Below are 22,664 nucleotides of genomic sequence, written 5' to 3' on the forward strand. Positions count from 1 at the left end.
TGCTGCGTTAGCTCCTAAACAGGAGGTGCCCGACTTGTAAATTAACTTTTCCAGGCGCCATTTACCATACAAAATGCCCAGTGGAGAATACGAGTATCATTTTCCTTCCAGGTTCTTTGATTCTCCAGGACATGAACAATAGCAGTGATTGATGTGAACTCCATGAACTCATTTATTTGCTGAAAGCACAGCATAAAACTAGACACGATGTGATCCCAACCACAAATAAAGATGTATATGTATACCTATACTCACAGAGCAAAGATTGGAAGGAACTAAAGCAAGATGCTTGTAGTGGTTATTTCTGGGTTATGGGCTCAAGGCTGATATCACTTATTGTTGTTTTTTTCTTCCTTTAATTGACAATAGATATAGATCATTTATAATGAATGGAAACAGTTCTTTTTTTTTTTTTTTTAGCCTCATCCCTGAGAGGACAGGTTCTTCAGGAATGCTGAAGTGATTTCCACAGGAATTTTGGGAGCGGGAGGGGACATAAGGCTAAACTTTAGTACTTAGCATCTCATCCCCTTCCTCTGACCCATGGGATGTAGCCACTGAAACCCTGAAGCTCCAGGAAAACCTCTCCAGCTCTGAGATGGTTTTCAGACCCTGTGTTTACAGTGCTGTTCCCACACCTCCCAGGATGGCCACCAGACCTGCTTCTCCTTATCCAGGCCTCCTCGGAAACAGTTCTTAATAGAGACTTTTCTTTAAGTCAGCACATGGGAATTGTATTGAACTGATGTAGTTAATCTGAAATCAGAGCTGTTTTTAATTCTATTGCAGCAATGTCATATACCGAGTTTTTTTTTTCTTTTTTCTTTTCTTTTAAATTTCAGGTGGAAACGATCACCTGGTCAAAGTCTGGGATTATAATGAAGGTGAAGTGACACACATTGGGGTGGGACACAGTGGCAACATCATGCGCATTCGAATTAGTCCCGGAAACCAGTACATCATTAGTGTAAGCGCTGACGGAGCCATTCTGAGATGGAAATATCCATTCTCCTCCTGCAGCAGGGGAGACGCCACTGAACAGTCCTGCTGAAGACTGAGTTGACGTAAGACCAAGGCCATCATTAACTGGACACATCTGTGTTTCCTTCCTCTCATCAAAGTATTTTCATCAGTTTCTCTTTTCCTTTGGAGAATGCATTTTACATTTCTAAATTGTATATTACAATGCAAATATGTCCAAGGATAACTCATCCAGGATGTAATAAATGTTTTCTTATGGATACCTTTCCAGTTGTTGGGTTTCCTGTCCTAATCTCTTTTTCTTTCTTGCTTTATTATTATTATTATTATTACAATGATTTTTTTATTTAAGAAAGGAGACATTAACAAAACCATAGAATAAGAGGGGTACAATTCCGCACAATTCCCATAACCCGATCTCCATATCCCATCCCCTCCCCTGATAGCCTTCCCATTCTCTATCTCTCTGGGAGTATGTATCCAGGTTTGTTGTAGGATTTTTTTTTTTTTTTTAACCAGATAACTACCCAGCTCTGGCTCATGATGGTGCGAGGGACTGAACCTGGGACTCTGGAGCCTTAGGCATGAGAGTCTCCTTGCATAACCATCAAGCTATCTACCCCCTGCCCTCAATCTCTTTTCTATGACTTTGTAAAACTCACAGCCCTTCCTCTTGATTTGTTCACAGACTCTATTGCTATTATTGGGTAAAAAAGAAAAAAAAAAAAAGGAAAAAAGGAAAGACAAAAGACAGGAAAGAAAAACTGAGGGTATCTTCTTTTTAAAAAATTAAAAAATATATATTTATTCCCTTTTGCTGCCCTTGTTGTAGTTACTATTGTTGTTGTTATAGATGTCATTGTTGTTGGATAGGACAGAGAGAAATGGAGAGAGGAAGGGAAGACAAAGAGGGAGAGAGCAAGTTAGACACCTGCAGACCTGCTTCACCACCTGTGAAGTGACTCCCCTGCAGGTGGGGAGTTCGAACTGGGATCCTTAAGCCCGGCCTTGCGCTTTGTTCCATGTGTGCTTAACCGGCTGCGCTACCACTAGACTCCCTGAGGGTACCTTCTTAATCTGTGTTTTACAGGGCCAAACTGCATAGGAAAGTCTTTTGTTTGTATCTCCAAATGCTGGGTTGTGCTTTTTTTTTTTTCCCCCCTCAAACTTTCCTAGTCTTTGTTTTAGCTTTCACAAAATGAGAACAAACTCCTGCCCAGAAAGTACTGAGAATTTACTAAAACAACAAATTAAAAGAATTAAAATTTCAGTGCTGGGTGGTGGCACACCTGGTTGAGTGCACTGCACATGTTACAAAATGCAAGGATCTGGGTTTGAGCCCCCAGTCCCCACCTGCAATGGTAAAGCTTTGTGAGTGGTGAAGCTACTGGTATCTTTCTTTCTCCCTCTCTATCACCCCCTACTCTCTCAATTTCTGGTTGTCTCTATCCAATAAATAAAGATAACTAGAAAAGAATTCAAACTCCTCCTTCTTCTAGCATTTGCTCTTCTTCCGTAGCCAGTCAACAGTGTCAGGTTGAAAGCTGTCAGGAGCTGCTTGTTGCTGGCTTTGAAAGTGACTGGGATTCAAACTCCTAACACAGAGTCAATTAATGAAATGAATGTGGTTGCTCAAAGCAGACCTGGGTTCTTGCTCACTGTAACACATACACTCAAAAGTAGATGTGCCAACACCCGGCCCGGTTTTCTTTTTCTTTCTCATAATTTTTTAATTATCTTTATTTATTGGCTAGAGACAGCCAGACGTCGAGAGGAAGGGGAAGACAGAGAGGGAAAGAGACAGAGAGACACCCGCAGCCCTGCTTCACCACTTGCAAAGCTTTCCCCCTACAGATAGGGGACCTGAGCACTGCAACATGTGCGCTCAGCCAGGTGCGCCACCACCCTTCCCTTTCCCTTTCTTTTCTTTCTTCCTTTCCTTTTTTTTTTTTTTTTTTTACATTTTTAAATATTTATTTTACCTTTTGTTGCCCTTGTTTTTCTTTATTGTTGTTGCAGCTATTGTTGTTATCGATGTCGTCGTTGTTAGGACAGAGAGAAACGGAGGAGGGGGAGACAGAGAGGGGGAGAGAGAGACTGATACCTGCAAACCTGCTTCACTGCCTGTGATGCGACTCCTCTGCAAGTGGGGAGCCGGGGCTCGAACCAGCATCATTACACCTGTCCTTGCGCTTTGCACCACGTGCGCTTAATCCGCTGCGCTACTGCCCGACTCCCCTTTCTTCTTTTTTTAACTAGTGCTTCTGCTTGTTTCTTCTTTGCATCAAATATCCTGCTGATACCAAATTTGAACTGTCTAGGCAGATAACTTACAAATGGTCACTTAACAAGTATCCTGGCAGGGTGTTGATATAATAAGGCATTCTGCTAATCTCTCTCCCTCTTTTTAGAATTAAAAATTGATGAAAACCCCATTTGCTAGACATAGCCCGCTTAATTATACACCTGGCAGGTATAGAATAAAGGGAGTCCAGGAAATCACAGGCGGGGCAAAGCCAAGTGATCTGATTGGGCGTCAAGTCAGCAAGGAGTGTGAGCATAGGGGGCACGCCCGAGGGAAAAGTTCCCGGTGAATAAGCAGGTTAGGGAGATCTGACCTGTGGGGCAGGCAGTTCATCCACCCAAATCGAGTTCCGGCTTCTCTGTTTAGGGTCTGGGAACCGCTGTGCATTCCATTAACCCCTCTGAATCCGCATCTCCACTAATTAAGTTATTTATTTATTTATGCCTGGAACCCAGCCTGTAGTTAAACAAAAACCAAACAATCATTCCCGGTGCTTGACGCGGGGTTACACACGATTCTCAGCTCTGGTCGCAGAACAGAGGGTCGATACAAAGGCTCTACTTTTCTTCTGGGTACACGGATTAGCCACCTGTCCGCACACCCTGGAGCCTGCCCGGGTACCTGCAGCGCTCGGTGGCCCTCCCCACCTAATCGCCCCTCCCGGGGGTGCATCTCTCCCTCCGCCTGCGCCGGAGGTGACTCTTTGGAGAGACCTTGCCCTTTCCCTCAAACTCATCTGGACATTATTACAGGGCTATTAGAACTAGCCAGGGCCCTGCAATTCTCTAGGCGCTTGCAAACCTGCCCCTCCTCTTATCACTGTCACAGCTGGGAGGGTAATCGCCGCGGAGGTTAAGTCCAGGCTCTCCCTATCTTCTAAGCGTGGAGAAGTTGATGGAGTTTGGCGACTCCGGGAGCTTTTCTTCCCAGTCCACGTCGGGGGGCGGGATCAGGTGGGGCGTGGGGGCTGGGGGGTGCCCGCCGCAGCCCGGGGCGGGCCCAGCGGCCGGATTCCCGCGCGAGGCGAGGCGAGGCGGGGCGGGGCGGCCCCGCCCCTGGCTCCACCCCCGCCCGGTCGGGCACACCTGGCCGGCAGGTAGCCGGCGCCGGGGTTCCTTTCCGGGGCGGCGAGGGCCCGCTGGAGACTAGCCTGGCTCCGGACCCTGGGGCTCCGGCGGCAGGGGGAGGTGGGGCGCTGTCGGGGAGCCATGGAGCCGGGCCCGGAATCCCAAGAGGGGCCGCCCGCGCCCCAGGCCCGCCGCCGCCACCGCCGCTCCCTGCGCCGCCTGTTCAGCCGCTTCCTGCTGGCGCTGGGCAGCCGCTCCCGTCGCGGGGACTCGCCCTCCCGGCCGCAGCCAGAGCCGGGGCGCTGCGATGGCCACGGGGACGACGACGGGGACGGGGAGGGCGGCTTCGCCTGCCCCGCGGGCCCGGGCCCCACCGCCCCCGGCAGCCCCGGGGAGGAGCGCGCGGCCAGACCTCAGCCCCGGCCCCTAGCCGGCGACGGCGCGCGGCCCCCGGGCGCGCAGGGCTTGAAGAACCACGGCAACACCTGTTTCATGAACGCCGTGGTGCAGTGTCTCAGCAACACCGATCTGCTGGCCGAGTTCCTGGCGCTGGGGCGCTACCGGGCGGCGCCGGGCCGCGCCGAGGTCACCGAGCAGCTGGCGGCGCTCGTGCGCGCGCTCTGGACCCGCGAGTACACGCCCCAACTTTCCGCAGAGTTCAAGGTAGGCAGCGCCCAGCCTGCCGCGGCCCCGGCTGGTTTCGCTTCTGGACAAGTTGGGGGTCTTGGGTCTTGGGCGGTGGGGCACCTGGGTCAGCGCACACGTTCCACGTCCCAGTGAGCAAAAGGACTCATCGCGTTCAAGACCCTGGCCCCCACCTGCAGAGGGGAAGCTTCATGAGTGGTGAAGCAGCTGTCTGTCTCTCTCTGTCTCCCCTTCCCCTCTCAATTTCTCTCTGTTTTTATCCAGTCTTAAATCAATAAAATGGGAAAGAAGAAAAAAAGTGTGTGTCTTGTTAGGAAAGGGCTTTTTTAGAGCCTGCTTTGCATGCCAGTGATCACCAGATCAGCTTCCAGCTATCGCCTTTGTCTTGCTTTGCTGTGTTATCATTAGCATGTATCTTTTTCTTCTAAGATTTTAATTTCTTCCAGGTCTTTTAAAAATATTTATTTATTTATTCCTTTTTGTTGCTCTTGTCGTCGTTGTTGGATAGGACAGAGAGAAATGGAGAGAGGAGGGGAAGACAGGGGGAGAGAAAGATAGACACCTGCAGACCCTCTTTATCGCCTGTGAAGCGACTCCCCTGCAAGCGGGGAGCCGGGGGCTCGAACTGGGTATCCCAGGTCTTTTAAGGGGAGAGCATACGCTGGAGGAATCTGGCAGGTTTGAGTACTCTACACGTTTTGTGTGTGTGTGTGTGTGTGTGTGTGTGTGTTTAACAAGCGTTTGTTGAATGAAAGGCCCCTGGGCCAGGCGGTATTTTGACAGCCGGGATAGTTGATAGTTGAAGTGTGTGTAGTGTGAAAAGTGGGAATTTGAACGTCGAAGTGTTGGAGAAAAGTTATGATGCTTGTACATAGAGCTGTATAATGAGAAGGGTGCAGACAAATCAAGTTCTAGAACTAATCCAGATAGTGAAAAGATAAAAATACAAAAGCAATAACAGTGAATGGGGCTGAAGATTGGAAATTTGGATAGAAAACTAGTGTGACCAGAGCACGGGAGAGGGTAGACTGGGACATGTGACCCGAGCACGGGAGAGAGTAGACTGGGGCATAGACAAGGCTGGTCAGAGCGTGTAAAGCCTTGGAGGAGATGGTAAGGAGTGTGGATTTTATTCTATGCTTGATGGAAGAGGAGTGCTTGTGGGCTAGGTTAATGTGCTGAATTTCCAATAGGAAATGGGTGCACGTCTTTTTCTTTAATGCTCATTCTGTCCCGTAGATGGATGGCGAAGGTTGCATTCCTAGCCCACAAGGAGGCTTTGCACTTGCATGATTACAGGGTCCCAGTGGTCTCCACCTCCCCCGCCCCCAACACACACATAGCTTTTTCCAGAGAGAGTGAGAGACCTAGAGGGAGATAGAGAGGGGAGGCATCATAGCACCACTCGATCACCTGTGAAGCTTCTCCTTTGGATTGTGCTCCCATGTGGTGATCAGGGACTTGAACCCAGCTCCTTGAGCATGGTAAAGTGAGCTATCTCTTGGCCCCTCCTTCTGCCTCCTCACTAGCAGTTAGGTAAAAGAGAGAGGAGGTAACCTTTGTGTGCCTTTTCTCAACCAGACACATTTCTTCTTTTTTAAAAATCTTTATTTATTTATTGAACAGAGACAGCCAGAAATCGAGAGGGTAGGGGGAGATAGACATTTACTTCACCACTAGCAAAGCTTCCCCCCTCCCTGCAGGTGGGGATGAGGGGCTCCAGCCTGAGATCTTTGCACATTGTAACGTGCATTCAACCAGGTGCACCACCGCAGGGCCCCCAGCCAGACACATTTCCACCCTGCTACCTTAGTGATGGGAGGGGCTGGAGTAGCTTGAAGAATTCTCCCAAATTAATAATCACCCTCATTGACTCACGTGTATTTTCTACTTCTTTTCTCCCCAAATTGTCAGCTCTGGAAGCTCCTGGAGAGCCTTGGGGAATAGAAAGATAATCTAATTGTTATTTTGTTAATGAGGATGATACACTCTAGGGTTTTCTGGGACATTTCTAGAAGGCAGCCTTGGAGATGGTAGAGACTTATTCCAGAATATGGGCTTTTAAATCTGTTGAATGACATCTAGGTGGGTTCCTCTCATTTTACCAAAAAAAAAAAAAAAAAAAAAAGAAAAAAAAGAGGGAAATTCTCATGTGTTCAACCAATATTTGAGTGTCTGGACACTTTACTAGGATCCTGAAATACTAGAGGTGTGACTGCAAAACCACTCCTGGGCTGTCGCTCAGGAGTTTACAGTCTACCAGCCAGAGAGTTGGATGCTAATGAAACAGACACACGAGATTAGGACTAGCAAGTGCTAAAACAAAAAAATAGGGTGTCGGGTGGTAGCACAGCGGGATAGGCGCACGTGGCGCAAAGCACAAGGACAGCATAAGGATCCCGGTTCGATGGGAGCCTGGCGGTAGCGCAGTGGGTTAAGCGCATGTGGCACAAAGCTCAAGGAGCAGCGGAAGGATCCTGGATGGAGCCCCTGGCTCCCCACCTGCGGGGGCGGGGGTCACTTCACAGGCGGTGAAGCAGTTCTACAGGTGTCTGTCTTTCTCTCCCCCTCTCTGTCTTCCCCTCTTCTCTCCATTTCTCTCTGACCTATCCATCAATAACAACAATAGTAACTACAACAATAAGAACCAATAAGGGCAACAAAAGGGAAAATAAATATAAAACACAAAAAATACCAGGTGTTGGATTATGGCTGGAAGATGTGATTGATTGATTGGCAGAGGTGGGGCAGGGCAGGACAGGCTGAGGCACTCCATGAAGAAGGAACCATTGATTTGAGTTTAGGAGGATGAGCCAAGGTTGGAGGATGGAAAGTGCATTCCAGCCCCAGGAACTAAAATGCCAATCACTGGAGGAGTTGGGAGTGGGTGGGTTAAGGGTAGGGGTCAGGGAGGAACTGAGGGACCTTTAGCTGGCTGGGAAGAAGAAATGAATGATTAGACCAGTGAATGAAAATCTCTGTGTGTGTGTGGGCCAGGTGGTGGCACGCCTTGTTGAGCACACATGTTACAATGCTCAAGGACTCAGGTTCTAGCCCCTAGTCCCCACTTGCAGGGGGAAAGCTTTGTGAGTGGTGAAGTAGTGCTGAAAGTGTCTCTGTCTCTTTCTCTCTCTCTCTCTCTCTCTCTCTTTCTGTCTCTATCACCTTCTTCCCTCTTGATTTCTGGCTATCTGTCAGTTGGGACTAGCCATATGAATTTCTGTTGAGTTTGGTCTTTAGAAGAAATTGTTAGCTACAAACCGAGGAAGGGGGAAAGTTTAGAAGGGCCTTGGGGGCTGGGTGTTGGTTCACCTGTTTAAGGGAACATAGTACTGTGTATAAGGTCCCGAACAAGGATCCAGATTTGAGCCCCTGGCCCCCTGCCTGCAATGGGGAAGCTTCACAAGTGGTGAACAGGTCTACAGCTGTCTGTTTTTTTTCTCTCCCTCTTTTTCTTTCTTTCCCCTCTCAATTTTTCTCTATCCCATGGAGGGGAGAAAAAAAAACAAAACTGCTAGAAGGAATGGATTTGCAGTGCAGGCACTAAGCCCCAGAAATAACCCTGGAGGTAGAGAAAAAAAACAAGAAAAAGATGGGCGCTGTGTGCTGGACAAAGCATGTACAAAGGATTTGAAATTCTAGTTTTATATCCTTTTTTTTTTTTGAGTACTAACATAAAACTTATTCCTGGTTTTTGTAACAGTCAACACAGCATTGTCTTTAATGATTGTATAATATTTCTTTTCTTTATCTTTTTATTTTTATTTATTTATTTATTTTACCAGAGCACTGCTCAGCTCTGGTTTATGGTGGGGGGGGGGGGAATTGAAGCCGGGACTTGGGAGCCTCAGGCAGGAGAGTCCTTCTGCATAACCATTAGGCTATCTCTCCCCACCCTTGTATACTATTTCTTTAAAGGAACCAATCCCTACAGAAACATTGTGCACTGTTCCTTTTTTCCATTTTCTACATTGAAGCTAAGATTCTTGTATTCAAATCATTGTTTTCCGCTTTCATTGTTTCTGTAAGCTTAATTTGAAGTGACATTATTTACTAAAAGCAGAGTTATGACTATGACTATTTTGTATATATATATATTTTTTGCTTTTGGTATCAGCCTTATGAAGAGAGGGAGTGTACCCACTAAAAATTGTTACTTTGGGACACATCTGGAGAGAGCACCTGCTTTTTCGTGCACATGACCCAGGTTTGAGCTTGGCTCCTAGCAGATTGGAGGAAGCATCTGTGCTGCAGGATCTTTCTCTCTGCCACTCCATCTGAAGAAAGCTGATTTGGAGCAGTGAGGCTCTGCTGACAAACAGCAATTAGTTGATGTTTGACAATCATCATGTTAGCTTAAGGTATACAGCCTATTGGTTTGTTCCATTTATTGCTATTCTTTACCAATAAATTTCTTTATTGGGGGATTAATGTTTTACAGTCGACGGTAAATACAATCGTTTGTACATGCATAACATTTCTTAGTTTTCCACACAGCAATACAACCCCTACTGGGTCCTCTGCCATCCTGTGGTTTGGTCCATTTATATTGCAGTGATTGCCACTATCACACTGTCTAACATTTCTGTTCCCCCCTCCCATGAATATTCTACTTTATGTGCCTTTAGTTTTTTTCCTGTGGTAATCTTAAGGATTTTAGTCATCTGGAATTTATCTTTGTGTGTGTTGTGAGTGTACGTGTCAGTTTTAGACATACAGTATGCCACATATGATACACAAGAGACACTTCAAAAACTAGAAATTTTTTTATTTAAACAAGGACATTGTCATCTTATGATCAGCTCTGGACATAAAGGTGAGACAGGAAATGAAAAGGGGGAGTAAAAGCCATTGAACAGAAAGAAAATTACCACGTGGTTTGACAGATTCATGTTTTAGATTCATGTTTTGTCACTAATTGGGTCAGCTACAAGACAGAAAGTCAAAAACCATACCCATTTAGAACATATGAAGTTAAATTTTATTCGTAAAAACAGCTCTTACACACTTTCCCAGAATGGCTGAAGGAATGCAATGGAATGAGGGCAGGAACTCCTGTCTGGTCGAATTTTCTATCTCTAGCACCTACAATATCTGGCATATGACAGGCACTCAGTAATAAACATACAATTACAAGGAATAATTTTAATAAGAAATATGTTTAACCTGAGCAGTGTTTGAGAGAAAGAGAGAAGACACACACACATGATGGGGATATACTATGTTGCAGGAGAGAAATCCAGTGTATTCTTGAATAAGACTTAAATGTATGAATTAAAAGCAAACTTATCTACCTTTAATCAGAACAAGATTGAGGATCCAGTTTTATTATATGCTTCTTCTTATAGCGTTTGCCCTTCTTCCATAGCCAGTCAACAGCATCAGGTTGAGCCTGATGTAAAGTTTTGAGACCTCCTTTGAATCTGGAGAGGTGGCAGTCGTTGACTATTATATGCTTATTTATTTACAGTCACAGTTTCCAATAATCTATTGAGACTTAACTATATTGCTGTTCATTCCTCCCAAGTTAGGATTTATCTCTAATGTAATTCTAGCCGCATTTCAATAGACTTTCTGTGAGACTCTTCTATAGCAATCAATAGTAAAATTATTTTGGAAATTCCATAAAATGTCTACCAGTACTATTGCAATTGGAAATAAAATAAAATAAAAAAAAGACCAATAAAGAATAATGTCCACTGGTTGAAAATAAAATTAAAAAAACTAATGGTCACTGTAAGAAAGTGCAACATTCAAATAAAAAAAAAAGTTACCTATACACCTAGCCTTTTGGGATAATCATTTGTTAGTAATTTGCTATGTATTTTTCTCATCTTTTGCTTTTATATAAATATATACAAATCTCTAGCATTGAGGCTGGGCAGTATTACGCTCAGTTGAGTACACATGTTCCCATGTACAAGGACCTGGGCTCAAGACCCTGGTCCGCATCTGCATGGGGGAAGCCACAAATAGTAGTGCAGAACTGTAGGTCTCTCTCTCTCTCTCTCTCCCTCTTTCCCTCCCTCCTTCCCTCTCAATTTCCCTGTCTCTATCTAATAAAACATAATTAAATAAAAATATTGAAAAAATATTTAAGATGTATTCTGCATTTTAATAATTGAGGTGACATTGGTTTACAGCACTGTATATGTTTTAGAAGTTCCGGTCCCAGTCTGAGCCCCCGGCTCCCCACCTGCAGGGGGGTCGCTTCACAGGCGGGGAAGCAGGTCTGCGGGTGTCTGTCTTTCTCTCTCTGTCTTCCCCTCCTCTCTCCATTGCTCTCTGTCCTGTCCAACAACAATAAAAACAACAAGGGCAACAAAAGGAAATAAATAAGTAAATAAAATAATAATAAAAAAAAGTTCAGGTTCACATTTCTTCAAACATATGTCAGTTACCGTAGAATCCTTTGCACCAAAGGATCAATAACTCTCCACCACTACATTTAAGAGTGGTGAAGGACATTCATTGATGGGATCAGATTTTTTTTTAAATTAATATTTATTTATTTATTTATTCCATTTTGTTGTCCTTGTTTTATTGTTGTAGTTATTATTGATGTCATCGTTGTTGGATAGGACAGAAAGAAATGGAGAGAGGAGGGGAAGACAGAGGGGGAGAGAAAGACAGACACCGACAGACCTGCTTCACCACCTGTGAAGCGACCCCCCTGCAGGTGGGGAGCTGGGGGCTCAGACTGGGACCGGAACTTCTAAAACATATACAGTGCTGTAAACCAATGTCACCTCAATTTTTAAAAATGCAGAATACATCTTAAATATTTTTTCAAATATTTTTCAAATATTTTAGGGCTTCTTCCTAAACAGGCACTACCATCTTGCTGCCAGTAATTAGGATTCCATTGTGGGAATAAGGCTACTTGAAGAGGAGGGACAGAGACATTTTGGGGACCACAGTCCAGAATGATGACAACTGAGTGATTTGGGGGAGGGGGGGGAGATGGGGAGGGGGGGAGGGGGAGAGGGAGAGGGAGAGAGAGAGAAGGGAAGTTTTTCTCATGCTGGAGCCTTGCTCATGTGTGATTTGACTATTTCCAGCCAACTTTTTCATTTAGAGAGAGAAGTGGAGATTTTGACTTGGTGGGACTAGCTGACTGAGAATGTTGATACTAAGGACAGAATACATAGGTGTAAGTAAGGGTAGCTAGGTAGGTAGATAAAATACATGTTGCCCACTTAAATTATAATTTCTTTTAATTAATTAATTAATTAGGATAGAGACAGAGAAATTGATAGAAAAGTAGGTTGCTAGAGAGGGAAAGAGCCAGAGAGACACCTGCCACACTTCTTCACTGATTGTGAAGCTTCTCCTCTGCAGGTGGGAACTTTCTGAATCTTTTTTTTTTTTTTTTTTTTTTTGCCTCCAGGGTTATCGCTGGGGCTTGGTGCCTGCACTAGGAATCCACTGCTCCTGGAGGCCATTTTTTCCCTTTTGTTGCCCTTGTTGGGCTTGTTGTAGTTATTGTTGTCATAGTTGTTGTTGTTGGATAGGACAGAGAGAAATGGAGAGAGGAGGGGAAGACAGAGGAAGAAAGAAAGATAGACACCTGCAGACCTGCTTCACTGCTTGTGAAGCGACCTCCTGCAGGTGGGGAGCTGGGGACTCAAACCAGGATCCTTATGCCAGCTAGCCCTTGTGCTTTGCGCCATGTGCACTTAACCTGATGTGCTACTGCCCACTTCCCCTGAATTCTTTTTTAAAACACATGCAACAGCCGCAGCTCACCTGGAAAGATGTTTGGCCTGCCGTGCACATAACCCCTGGTTTGAGCCTAGCTGCAATATCTTTCTCCCTGTCTCTGTCTCTTTCTGCCTGAAAAAGTTGACTCAGAGCTGTGAAGTGAATATACATATTATGTGGTACATATAATTAATACCTTTTGAAATCAGTTGAAGAAGAAGCTGGAATGTGGGACCAGGGAAATAGGATAGTGGTTATGCAAAAAGACTTTCATGCCTGAGGCTCCGAAGTCCCAAATTCAATCCTAGGTGCTTCCGTAAACCTGAGTTGAGCAATGCTGCAGTTAAAAAGCAAACAAAACTGGAATGCACATTGATACAGCAAGTAACCAAGTTGTCACATAGTGGAACTAGAGGGTTGAGGGAATGCAAATGAATGAGGGCAGAGATTCTTGTCTGTCTGACTCACTTTTTAAAGAACACTGTTTCTCGACAGAGACACTGAGAGGGAAGGGAAGAAAAAGACACACCTGTAGCACTTTTTCATCACTCATATAGCTTCCCCCTCTACAGGTGGGGACTAAGGGCTTACACCCGTATCCTTGTGTACTATAATGTGTGCACTCAGCCAGGTGCCCACTCTCCACACCCCCTTTATCCACTTTTGTATTTCCAAGTTTCTGAATAGTATCAGGTAATGAATGTATAAGTGACACTCGGTGTTTATTACGGGGATGGAGGCTGGACCCAACCGTGTTGTGAGCTAACCACAGGAGGAGAGGTTTGTATTTCTTTTTTTTTTTTTAATTTTTTTTAAATTGATGTCGTCATTGTTGGATAGGTCAGAGAGAAATCAAGAGAGGAGGGGAAGTCAGAGAGGGGGAGAGAAAGACAGACACCTGCAGACTTGCTTCACCGCCTGTGAAGTGACTCCCTTGCAGGTGGGGAGCCAGGGGCTCAAACTGGGATCCTTACGCTGATCCTTGTGCTTTGCGCCACGTGTGCTTAACCCGCTGCGCTACCGCCCGACTCCCAGGTTTGTATTTCTTAAGCTCCACACATATTAGGAAGAGGTGATAATGGAGTCACATCCATGTTATGAAGGGAGTTAACTCCCCTATGCTATGTGGTCATTCACAAAGAATAAGGCTGTGAGCATGGGTGAAGTCACTTGTGGAGAGGATAGGATGGGAAGCTGTTCACATGAATGAAGAGGGAGAGAAAGAGGGAAGGAGGGAGAGAGAGAGAGAAAGAAAGAAAAGAGAGACAGAGAGAGAAACAATGTAAAAATAGAAATATGGAGGAGGTCAGGCAGGGGACAAGCACCCCAATGAAATGAGCTCCAGAGAGGATGGAATCTCGACAGTATCCAGATACTCAACAGAGATAACTTTGTGGGGCTCCAGAGAACAAGATATATATTAGAAATCTTTCTTTTTTCTTTTTCTTTTTTTAAACCAGACCACTGCTCAGCTCTGGCTTATGGTGGTTTGGGAGATTGAACTTGGGGCTTTTGGAGCCTCAGGCAGGAGAGTCTCTCTGCATAACTATTATGCTATCTGTCCCTCACCACTAGAAATCTTTCTGGGCAGTGGGGAAAGTGCCTTTTCCTATGCAGACAGAAGGCAGATTCCTTCAGGGAAGAACATTTTTCACTTCATGTTATTTCTGAATTATCCTCCCAGGTCAGGGCTGAGTAATGACCACTGCTAGACTTGTGCTCCTACACCTTCACTTTGACGATGTGAAGGGCCAGAATGACCCACTGTTTTGCTTTGTTTCCCTCTCAGAATGCTGTTTCCAAGTATGGCTCTCAGTTCCAAGGCAATTCCCAGCATGATGCCCTGGAGTTCCTCCTGTGGTTACTGGATCGTGTGAATGAGGACCTGGAGGGCTCCTCTCGAGGGCCAGAGCCCCAGAAGGTACTAGATTGGATTGTCTTCTTTTTCCTTTAAGGGTTTCTTCAGCTCCTCAAAACAGTCTCAGATTCCCGTGGCTTTTGGCTTCTGTTTACTCGGCCCCTGTCCCCTACTCCTTTCTCTTCCTTCTGTTTATTTTAGACGTGGCATTTCCTCTCACTGCAGTTGTTTCACCTTCTCTAATCCCAGCTATGTGGCAAACTAGTTTTCCTTCAGGCTCACAGTTTGAAAAGTATCTCCTTTAGTTTTTTTCCCCCCCTTTATTAGTGATTTAATATTGATTTACAAAATTATAAGATAACAGGGATATAATTCCACAGCGTTCCCACCACCAGAGTTCCGTGTCCCCATTCTCTCACTCCACTGGCAACTGCACTAGTTCTCCCAAGGTCACAGATACAGGTTGACTATTATTTCTTTAACTATATATATATTTTTCTTTTGCCCAGTTTTTCCATAGTCCCACCATCTTTTCCTTTCTAAGTCACACATACAACTATTTACTACTACTTGTGAATGTCCTTTTTTCTTCTCTCTCTGGGTCCTGATGGAATTGGGGTTCAGAGCCTTCTAGACATCTTCCCCTCACATTTCTCCTCCTCTGGGATTATGGAACAAAATTCTTTTTGGGGTGCAGAAGGTAGGAGTTCTGACACTCCCCCCCCATTCTATAAGACATAAAATGAATGTTTTTTTTTTTTTTTTAAATTTATGTGCACTGAGCATCCTTGGACTGTGATGAAACTTCAGACCTCTGGATATCACAAAACACTACAATCATTTGTTAGAATGATAGTTTATAAACTGGATTTAGCTAAACAAAGCTCATTGATGTATTTTGCTCTAATGCAACCTTTTCATCGCTCATATGAAAAAGAGGGGGGGGGCAGGTGGTAGGTAGCCTAATGGTTTTGCAAAGAGACTCATGCTTAAAGCTCTAAAGTCCCAGGTTCAATCCCCCCACCCCCACCCCACACCACCATAAGCCAGAGCTAATCAGATCTCTGGTTAAAAAAAAAAAAGCCAGTGACTATATTATGCCATAAATGAGCCAAGTTATTCTAACAATGCCTGTAATTAAAAAATGTTTTGCAACCATTGCTAATTAATCAGTAACACATTGCTTTGGAAATGCCTCAAAACTGATTCCGATTGCAACTAGGAGAAGGAGCTTTACCAGTGTGTGTTCATTTTGTTTTCAGTCTTGATGCACTAGTCTCATCCTTCTCATGAATAATTTGAAAGGGGAGAAAAAAAAAAACCCTTTGGAATTGTCTAAGAATCTTTTAATCATCACCTTGTTTGCCCAGAGTCCATCATTCTAGAGTAATAATGGCAAGTTGGAGTTATATAAGATGAATACATCTAGGGGGCAAAGTCCAGCATAATGACTACCATGAATCCTGTATTCAGACTGGGGAAGCAATTCAGTAGAGTGAATGCCAAAGCTGTGTTAAATGCTGAAAATTGGTAAGAGGATAGATTTCAGATGCTCTTACTACATGCAGGTGAAATAACTTGCTCCAAGATTTCTTTTTTCTTCTTTTTCATTTTTTTTCTTTATTCTTTTAACCAGTTCGCTGTTCAACTCGGAATTATGGTGGCGCCAGGAATTTGAACCTGGGTTCACAGAGCCTCAGGCATGACAGTTTATTGACTAAACCATTGTGCTATCTCTTAGGCCCTTAGAAAGCAGGAGTCTATCTTTCTCTCCTCTTTCCTCCACCCCCCCCTTTTTTTTTTTTTTTGAAAAAGAAGCAGCTTTTACTATATTTACATCCAACAGAACTTTGCATGAAAGAGTCCTGATTGTGCAGGTCAGGGCTGTGGGTCATGAGGCATTCCTGAAGGCGCTGAATTGGACAAGAAAGAGCGGGGACCCCTGTTCTTCCTGCGGGGGGGAGTGGGCTTCAGACTCCTTTCACTCCCACTTTCTGACTTTGACGGAGGAGAGGGGGAGATAGAGAGGGAGCGAGAAAGATAGACACCTGCAGACCTGCTTTGATGCTCATCTTTAAGATAACACTGACTTTAAGCCAAGAGGGCTTGTCAATATTTGTTCATTTTCTAAAAAATATATATTTATTTGTTCATGAGGGAGGGAGAGGAGGAGGGAGGGAGAGGCCAGAGCACCACATTGGAACATGTACATGTGCTGCTGAGGATTGAACTCAGGGCCTCGTACGTTAGAGTTTAACTTTTTAAAAAATAATTAAAAAATATATTTATGTATTTATTCCCTTTTGTTGCCCTTGTTGTTTTATTGTTGTAGTTATTGTTGATGTCGTCGTTATTGGATAGGACAGAGAGAAATGGAGAGAGGAGGGGAGGACAGGGGGGGAGAGAAAGACAGACACCTGTAGACCTGCTTCACTGCATGTAAAGCGACTCCCCTGCAGGTGCGGAGCCGGGGGCTCGAACCGGGATCCTTATGCCGGTCCTTGGGCTTTGTGCCACGTGTGCTTAACCCGTTGCGCTACAGCCCGACTCCCTAGAGTCTCTTTACCCACTGTGCCACCTTCTGGGACCCTGGGTCATCAATATTTATTTATTTATTTATTTATTTATTTATTTATTTATTTCCAGAGCACTGCTCAGCTCTGACTTATGGTGGTGTAGGGGGATTGAACCTGGGACTTTGGAGCCTCAGGTATGAGAATCTGTTTGCATAACCATTATGCTATTCATTCCTGCCCAATATTTATATTTTAATAACTTCAAGACCCTCATGAAAGCAAACATAATTGCTATTCCCATTTCCAACATACCTCACTATTTATTTTCTTCACACTGTAGCAGGTGTAGCCTTTTTTCATGTTGTTCACCTGCTTACTTTCTCCCACGGAGAACAAAATCCAGACTCCCATGCGGCTGGCGAGGGGGCCCCTACCTTCCTGTACCCACCAACCACTGAGCCTGAGGTCAGACCTGTCTGGTCCTTCCTCATTCTTTGCCACAGTGGAAGCTTTCTTCTCCTACAACAGACCAAGCATGTTAGGAAACCGCCTTGACCAGGCAGGGATAGGAGTTGACTGTTGGCCAGACTGTTCCCCGGCTCTTAATTTGACCTGATTGAAACAAAACAAACATACGAAACGATCTTTTTTTGGTCTGAGGTCACAGCCTTTTCTGAAATTTGCTCTTAGAAAAATCAGGCTGCCTGTGGAGGCCTGGCTGTGCAGACTTGCAGGTAGAGAGAGAGCAGAGCTGTTGGGAATCGCTTGGCTCAAGACTTGATCTTCCTTTTTCAGGGAGGAAAAAGATGTGGTCCTTTTGGCAACTCTAAACTTTTTTTTTTCTTTCTCTCTTTGAGGTTATTTCTGTTTCAAACCATGAAAACCAGATAGTTATATTTGAAACTGGAATAGAACACTCAGAATCCACTTTCTTCTCTGTTATTGTAATGATTCTCAATTATTATTATTTCTTCTTTTTTTCCTTTTGTTTTTTTTGTGCTGGTGTGGCCTCATACATAGGAGATTTTACAACTTCCAGTGGACTTTTATTTCCCCCTTTTCACTTTAGACAGAGATAGAGAGGAGGGAGAAAGAGTGAAGCAGAGGAAGGAGGAGAGACACCACAGCACTATCCCGCGGACATTTGTGGATCTTCTCGTGGTGCCATGTACAGTCTTCTCCTGTGGTGCTGGGAAGACTGTACATGGCCTGGGTCCTTACACACAGTAAAGTGCTCTACCAGGTGAGCTGTCTCCTGACTCCTTAAATATTTTCACTAAGCAAAAACAGCCATACTTGTACCATTGTGAATATTGGGTTGTTGAGGGCTGGGGAGACAGCATAATGGTTATGCCAGAAGACTTTCATATCTGAGGCTCTGAGGCCTCAGGCTCCATCCCCAGCACCACCATAAACCAGAGCTGAACAGTGCTATTGTCTTTCTTTCTGTATCTCTCTACCATTAAAATAAAATATTTTTATCACTGAAAAAGGAGACAAATCTGGTGAAAACATCACTGGAAGTCAGGCAATGTTTTGCTTATCTGAGAAGGAAGAGGGAAGAGGCCAGGTGGTGGCACACCTGGTTGAGTGTATCTATTACAGTGCACAAGGACCCAGGTTCGAGCCCCTGGTCCCCACCTGCAGGGGTTAAGCTTCACGAATGGTGAAGCAGCGCTGTGTCTCTCTGTCTCTTTCCCTTTCTATCCCCCCCCAACTTCTCTCTGTCTTTATCTGATAATAAATAAATAAAATATTTAAAAAAAGGAAAGGGGGTGGAATGTAGATAGCATAATGGTTATGCAAAGAGACTGTCATGCCAGAGGCTCCAAAGCCTCAGGTTTAATCCCCCGCACCACCATAAGCCAGAGCTGAACAATGCTCTGGTAAAAAAAAAAGGGGGGGGGGGTTGGGCAGGCGGTGGCACACCTGGTTAACACACACGTTACAGTGCACAAGGATTCGGGTTCAAGCCCCTGGTACCCACCTGCAAGGGGAAAACTTCACAAGTAGTGAAGCAGGTCTGCAGGTGTCTCTCTGTCTCTCTCCTGCACTATTTACCCCTCCCCATCACAATTTCTCTCTGTCTCTATTAAAAATAAATAAAGATGCTGGGGCCAGGTGGTGGCGCACCTGGTTGAGCGCACATATTACAGTGCAAAAGGACCCAGGTTCGAGCCCCTGGTCCCCACCTGCAGGGGGAAAGCTTCATGAGTGGTGAAGCAGGGCTGCAGGTGTTTCTCTGTCTCTCTCCCTCTCTATCTTACCCTCCCCTCTCAATTTCTGGCTGTCTCTATTCAATAAATAAATAAAGCTAATATAAAAAAAATTTAAAATAAATAAATAAATAAAGATTAAAAAAAGAAAGGAGGAGAAGAAGAAAAAGGTGAAGAAGAAGAAAAAGGAAGGACACTCAGAAGCAGTAACAGATGTAGGTGTGACTTAGAAAGGAAGTGAAGGCAGAACCATAGGGAAAAAAATGGGCAAAAATCAAATATGTCGATATAGACATAGTCAGTTCCTATCTGTGACCTTGGGAGAACTAACACAGTTTCCAGTTTAGGGAACGGAGGACACAGAACTCTCAGGTGGTGAGAATGGTGTGGAATTATACCCCTATTATCTTATAACTTTGTAAATCACGATCAAGTCACTGAGAAAAAAATTTTCGAAAATAAAACAAAATCTTTCAAAAAAAAAAAATCATGACACATTCTTTGCATAGAAAACCAGAGAATTATGTCCTAACTTTTCTGACAGCTCAGTACATACAAGAGTGACTGGTGAAGAATTCTAGTTGGTAGAGCACCGTACACATGTCTGAGGCTCCTGGCAGCACATGCGCTGCAGTGGGGCTTTGTCTCCTCCGTTTCTCTGTCTCCTGTGAAACTATATCTGAAATGAAATAAAGGAAAAAAATAAATCTCAAAAACCAAATACCATATATAAGTCAGTTAGGGCTGGCTTATGGTGGTGCGGGGGATGGGGAGGATATTGGACCAGGGACTTTGGACTCAGGCAAAAGAATCTCTTTGCCTAGCCATTATGCTGTCTCCTCCCCCTCTCCCCCGCTAGTTTGTTTTATGGAAAACACTTCTCAAAGAATTAAGAAGGGATAAGGTTGGGGCCACAAGATCTCTCTCTTCAAGTTAATAGACTTCTGTTCCTTTGCCCTTTATGTGAAAAATCCATGCATGAAAAACATTGACCTTTAGGGGCTGGGTGGTGGAGCACCTGGTTAAGTGCACACACTACAGTGCACAAGGACCCAGGTTCAAAGCCCCTGGTTCCCCCACCTGCAGGGAGGAAGCTTCATGAGTGGTGGAACAGGGCTGCAGGTGTCTTTCTCTCTCCCTCTCTCCCTCTCGATTTCTCTCTGCCTCTATCCAAACTAAATAAAGATTATAAAAAAGTTTTAAAAATGAAACATTAAAAAAAAAAGAAAATGAAAAATATTGACCTTTATAAAGGAGCTGCAGTCTCTTAAGATTTTTGCTTGTCTGATTTGTTTTTAAGTTAACATTGGTGTCTGAGACTATGCATGTTTTTGGTAGTATAGTTTCATACCCCTTCAAAATATGTTACCAACCATACCCACAACCAAAGTACCAATATCTTTTTATTTTTAGCATTACAGTTGTTTTTTTTTTTTAGTGATTTAATATTGATTTACAAAATTACATACTAACAGGGTGTAATTCCACACTGTTCTCACCACAAGTTCTGAATCCACACCAATATCTTTCCAGCAAAATCTACTGTCCCACTGCCAGGTCTGTTTGGTAACCTCAGTTCAGTTCTACAGTCAAAACTAGTTTTCTTTTTTTCTTTCTTTCTTTCTTTCTTTCTTTCTTTCTTTCTTTCTCTCTCTCTCTCTTTCTTTCTTTCTTTCTTTTTTTTGACTCTGCTTGTTTCCTTGCTTTATTTCTTTATATGTGATATATATGTAAGAACATTCAATATTTTCCTTCTTTTTCTATTATATTTTTGTTTTATTTATTATTGGACAGAGACAGAAATTAAGAGGGGAGAAGGAGGGAGAGAGGCAGAGAGACACCTGCAGCCCTGCTTCACCATTTGTGCAGCTTTACCCACTGCAGGTGGGGACCAGGGGCTTGAACCTGGGTCCTTGTGCACTGTAATGTGTGCGTTTAACCAGGTGCGCCACCACCTGACCACCCCCCAGCATTTTCCATTTATGCAAATCCCCTTAATATTTCTTGTAGGACTGGGTTAATAGTACTGAATTCCTTTAACTGCTGTCTATCTGAAAAAGTCTTTCTCACTCCTTCAAGCCAGAGTGATCATGTAGTTGGTACAAATATTCTTGGTTGAAGATCTTTTTCGTTCAAAACTTGGAACATATCGTGCTTATCACTTCTTACCCTTAGCATTCCTTTTTTTTTATTTTAGATTTTTATTTATTAATGAGAAAGATAGGAAGAGAGAGAAAGAACCAAACATCACTCTGCCACATGTGCTGCCGGGGAGCGAACTTGGGACCTCATGCTTGAGAATCCAAAGTTTTATCACTGTGCCACCTCCCAGACCACACCCTTAGCATTCCTGTTGAGAACCCAGTTGATATTCTTGTGAGGATTCCCTTTCAGTTGATTTTGCTTTTCTTTCACTGCTATTCAGATTCTTTCTTTATTTCTGCTGTTTTGTATATTCGTGTGGATCTGGTTGGGTTTACTTTTATTTTAAATTTTTATTAATACTAGTTGACAATTGGTGCATTGCACCGAAGTAAAAGACTGGGGTGGGGGACAGGGTTCAGGTCCTGGAACATGATGGCAGAGGAGGACCTAGTGGGGGTTGAATTGTTATATGAAAAAATGAGAAATGTCATGCTTGTACAAACTGCTGTATTTTACTGTTGACTATAAACTATTAATCTCCCAATAAAGAAAAAAAAAAGTTTATAAGATTGTAAGATTACAAAGGGTTACAAAGGGTATGGTTCCATACCACTCTCACCTTATATGGTTGAACTTTGCAATATGGGGTAAAGTTAAAGCTTTTGATATGGGGATATTATCTAGGCAAGATCTTACATGTAATTGCAAGCATCCTTATGAAAAAAAAAAGGCGATTTGAGAAACACGAAGACTATGTGAAGATAAAGCATTGGGAACTTTGAAGATGTTGGCCTTAATAACTGAAGTAACATGGCCACAAAAATATGGAAATTCCACAGCCCCCAGGCATGACTAGAAAGAAGGCACAGATTCATCCCTTGAGCATAGGCTTGGTTTTGTGTTATTTTGGATGTCTGGTCTCAACAGCTTTGAGGAGAAACATTTATGTTGTTTCAAGTCACCAAATTGTAGTTCTTTGCTATAGCAGCCACTGGAAACAAGTAGCACAGGGGAATGTAAAAGCATGCACTGGAGCTGGTAGGTGGCGTGAAGGAGCTTTAGCCATCAAATCCTGCAGCGCAAGCCAGGCTTGTTTGAGAATGAAGGCAGTGTCTCCTTAGGAGATACGGCTGGGTTTAAGAGGTGGAAGATGGGCAGATATGTGTAGACATACTTGAAATTGGAAGTTTATCCAAACGAAAGGTAGAGGAGGCATTTGGGTGCTTG

General features: G+C 44.0%; 2 protein-coding genes across 5 annotated transcripts in view; both read left to right on the plus strand.

Annotated features, from left to right (window-relative positions):
• Positions 1–1,247, plus strand: part of CFAP52 (cilia and flagella associated protein 52) — a 62,526-nt gene extending 61,279 nt beyond the window's left edge. The window contains exon 14 of one of the 2 annotated variants that reach the window (XM_060204431.1): positions 843–1,247. In XM_060204431.1, coding sequence (XP_060060414.1) covers positions 843–1,051 — 209 coding nt within the window. In that variant the 3' untranslated portion in view covers positions 1,052–1,247. The remainder of the gene's footprint in view (positions 1–842) is intronic. The other variant, XM_060204432.1, reaches the window with a different exon arrangement.
• A 2,980-nt stretch (positions 1,248–4,227) lies between these two features.
• The window catches only part of USP43 (ubiquitin specific peptidase 43), a 94,894-nt gene continuing 76,457 nt past the window's right edge, over positions 4,228–22,664 (plus strand). The window contains exons 1-2 of one of the 3 annotated variants that reach the window (XM_060204423.1): positions 4,228–5,016; positions 14,492–14,623. In XM_060204423.1, the coding sequence (XP_060060406.1) occupies positions 4,495–5,016; positions 14,492–14,623 (654 nt within the window). In that variant the 5' untranslated portion in view covers positions 4,228–4,494. The remainder of the gene's footprint in view (positions 5,017–14,491; positions 14,624–22,664) is intronic. The other 2 variants (XM_060204422.1, XM_060204424.1) reach the window with 2 other exon arrangements.

This window comes from Erinaceus europaeus, chromosome 12 (genome assembly GCF_950295315.1).
Source record: "Erinaceus europaeus chromosome 12, mEriEur2.1, whole genome shotgun sequence".
Taxonomy (NCBI): Eukaryota; Metazoa; Chordata; class Mammalia; order Eulipotyphla; family Erinaceidae; genus Erinaceus; species Erinaceus europaeus.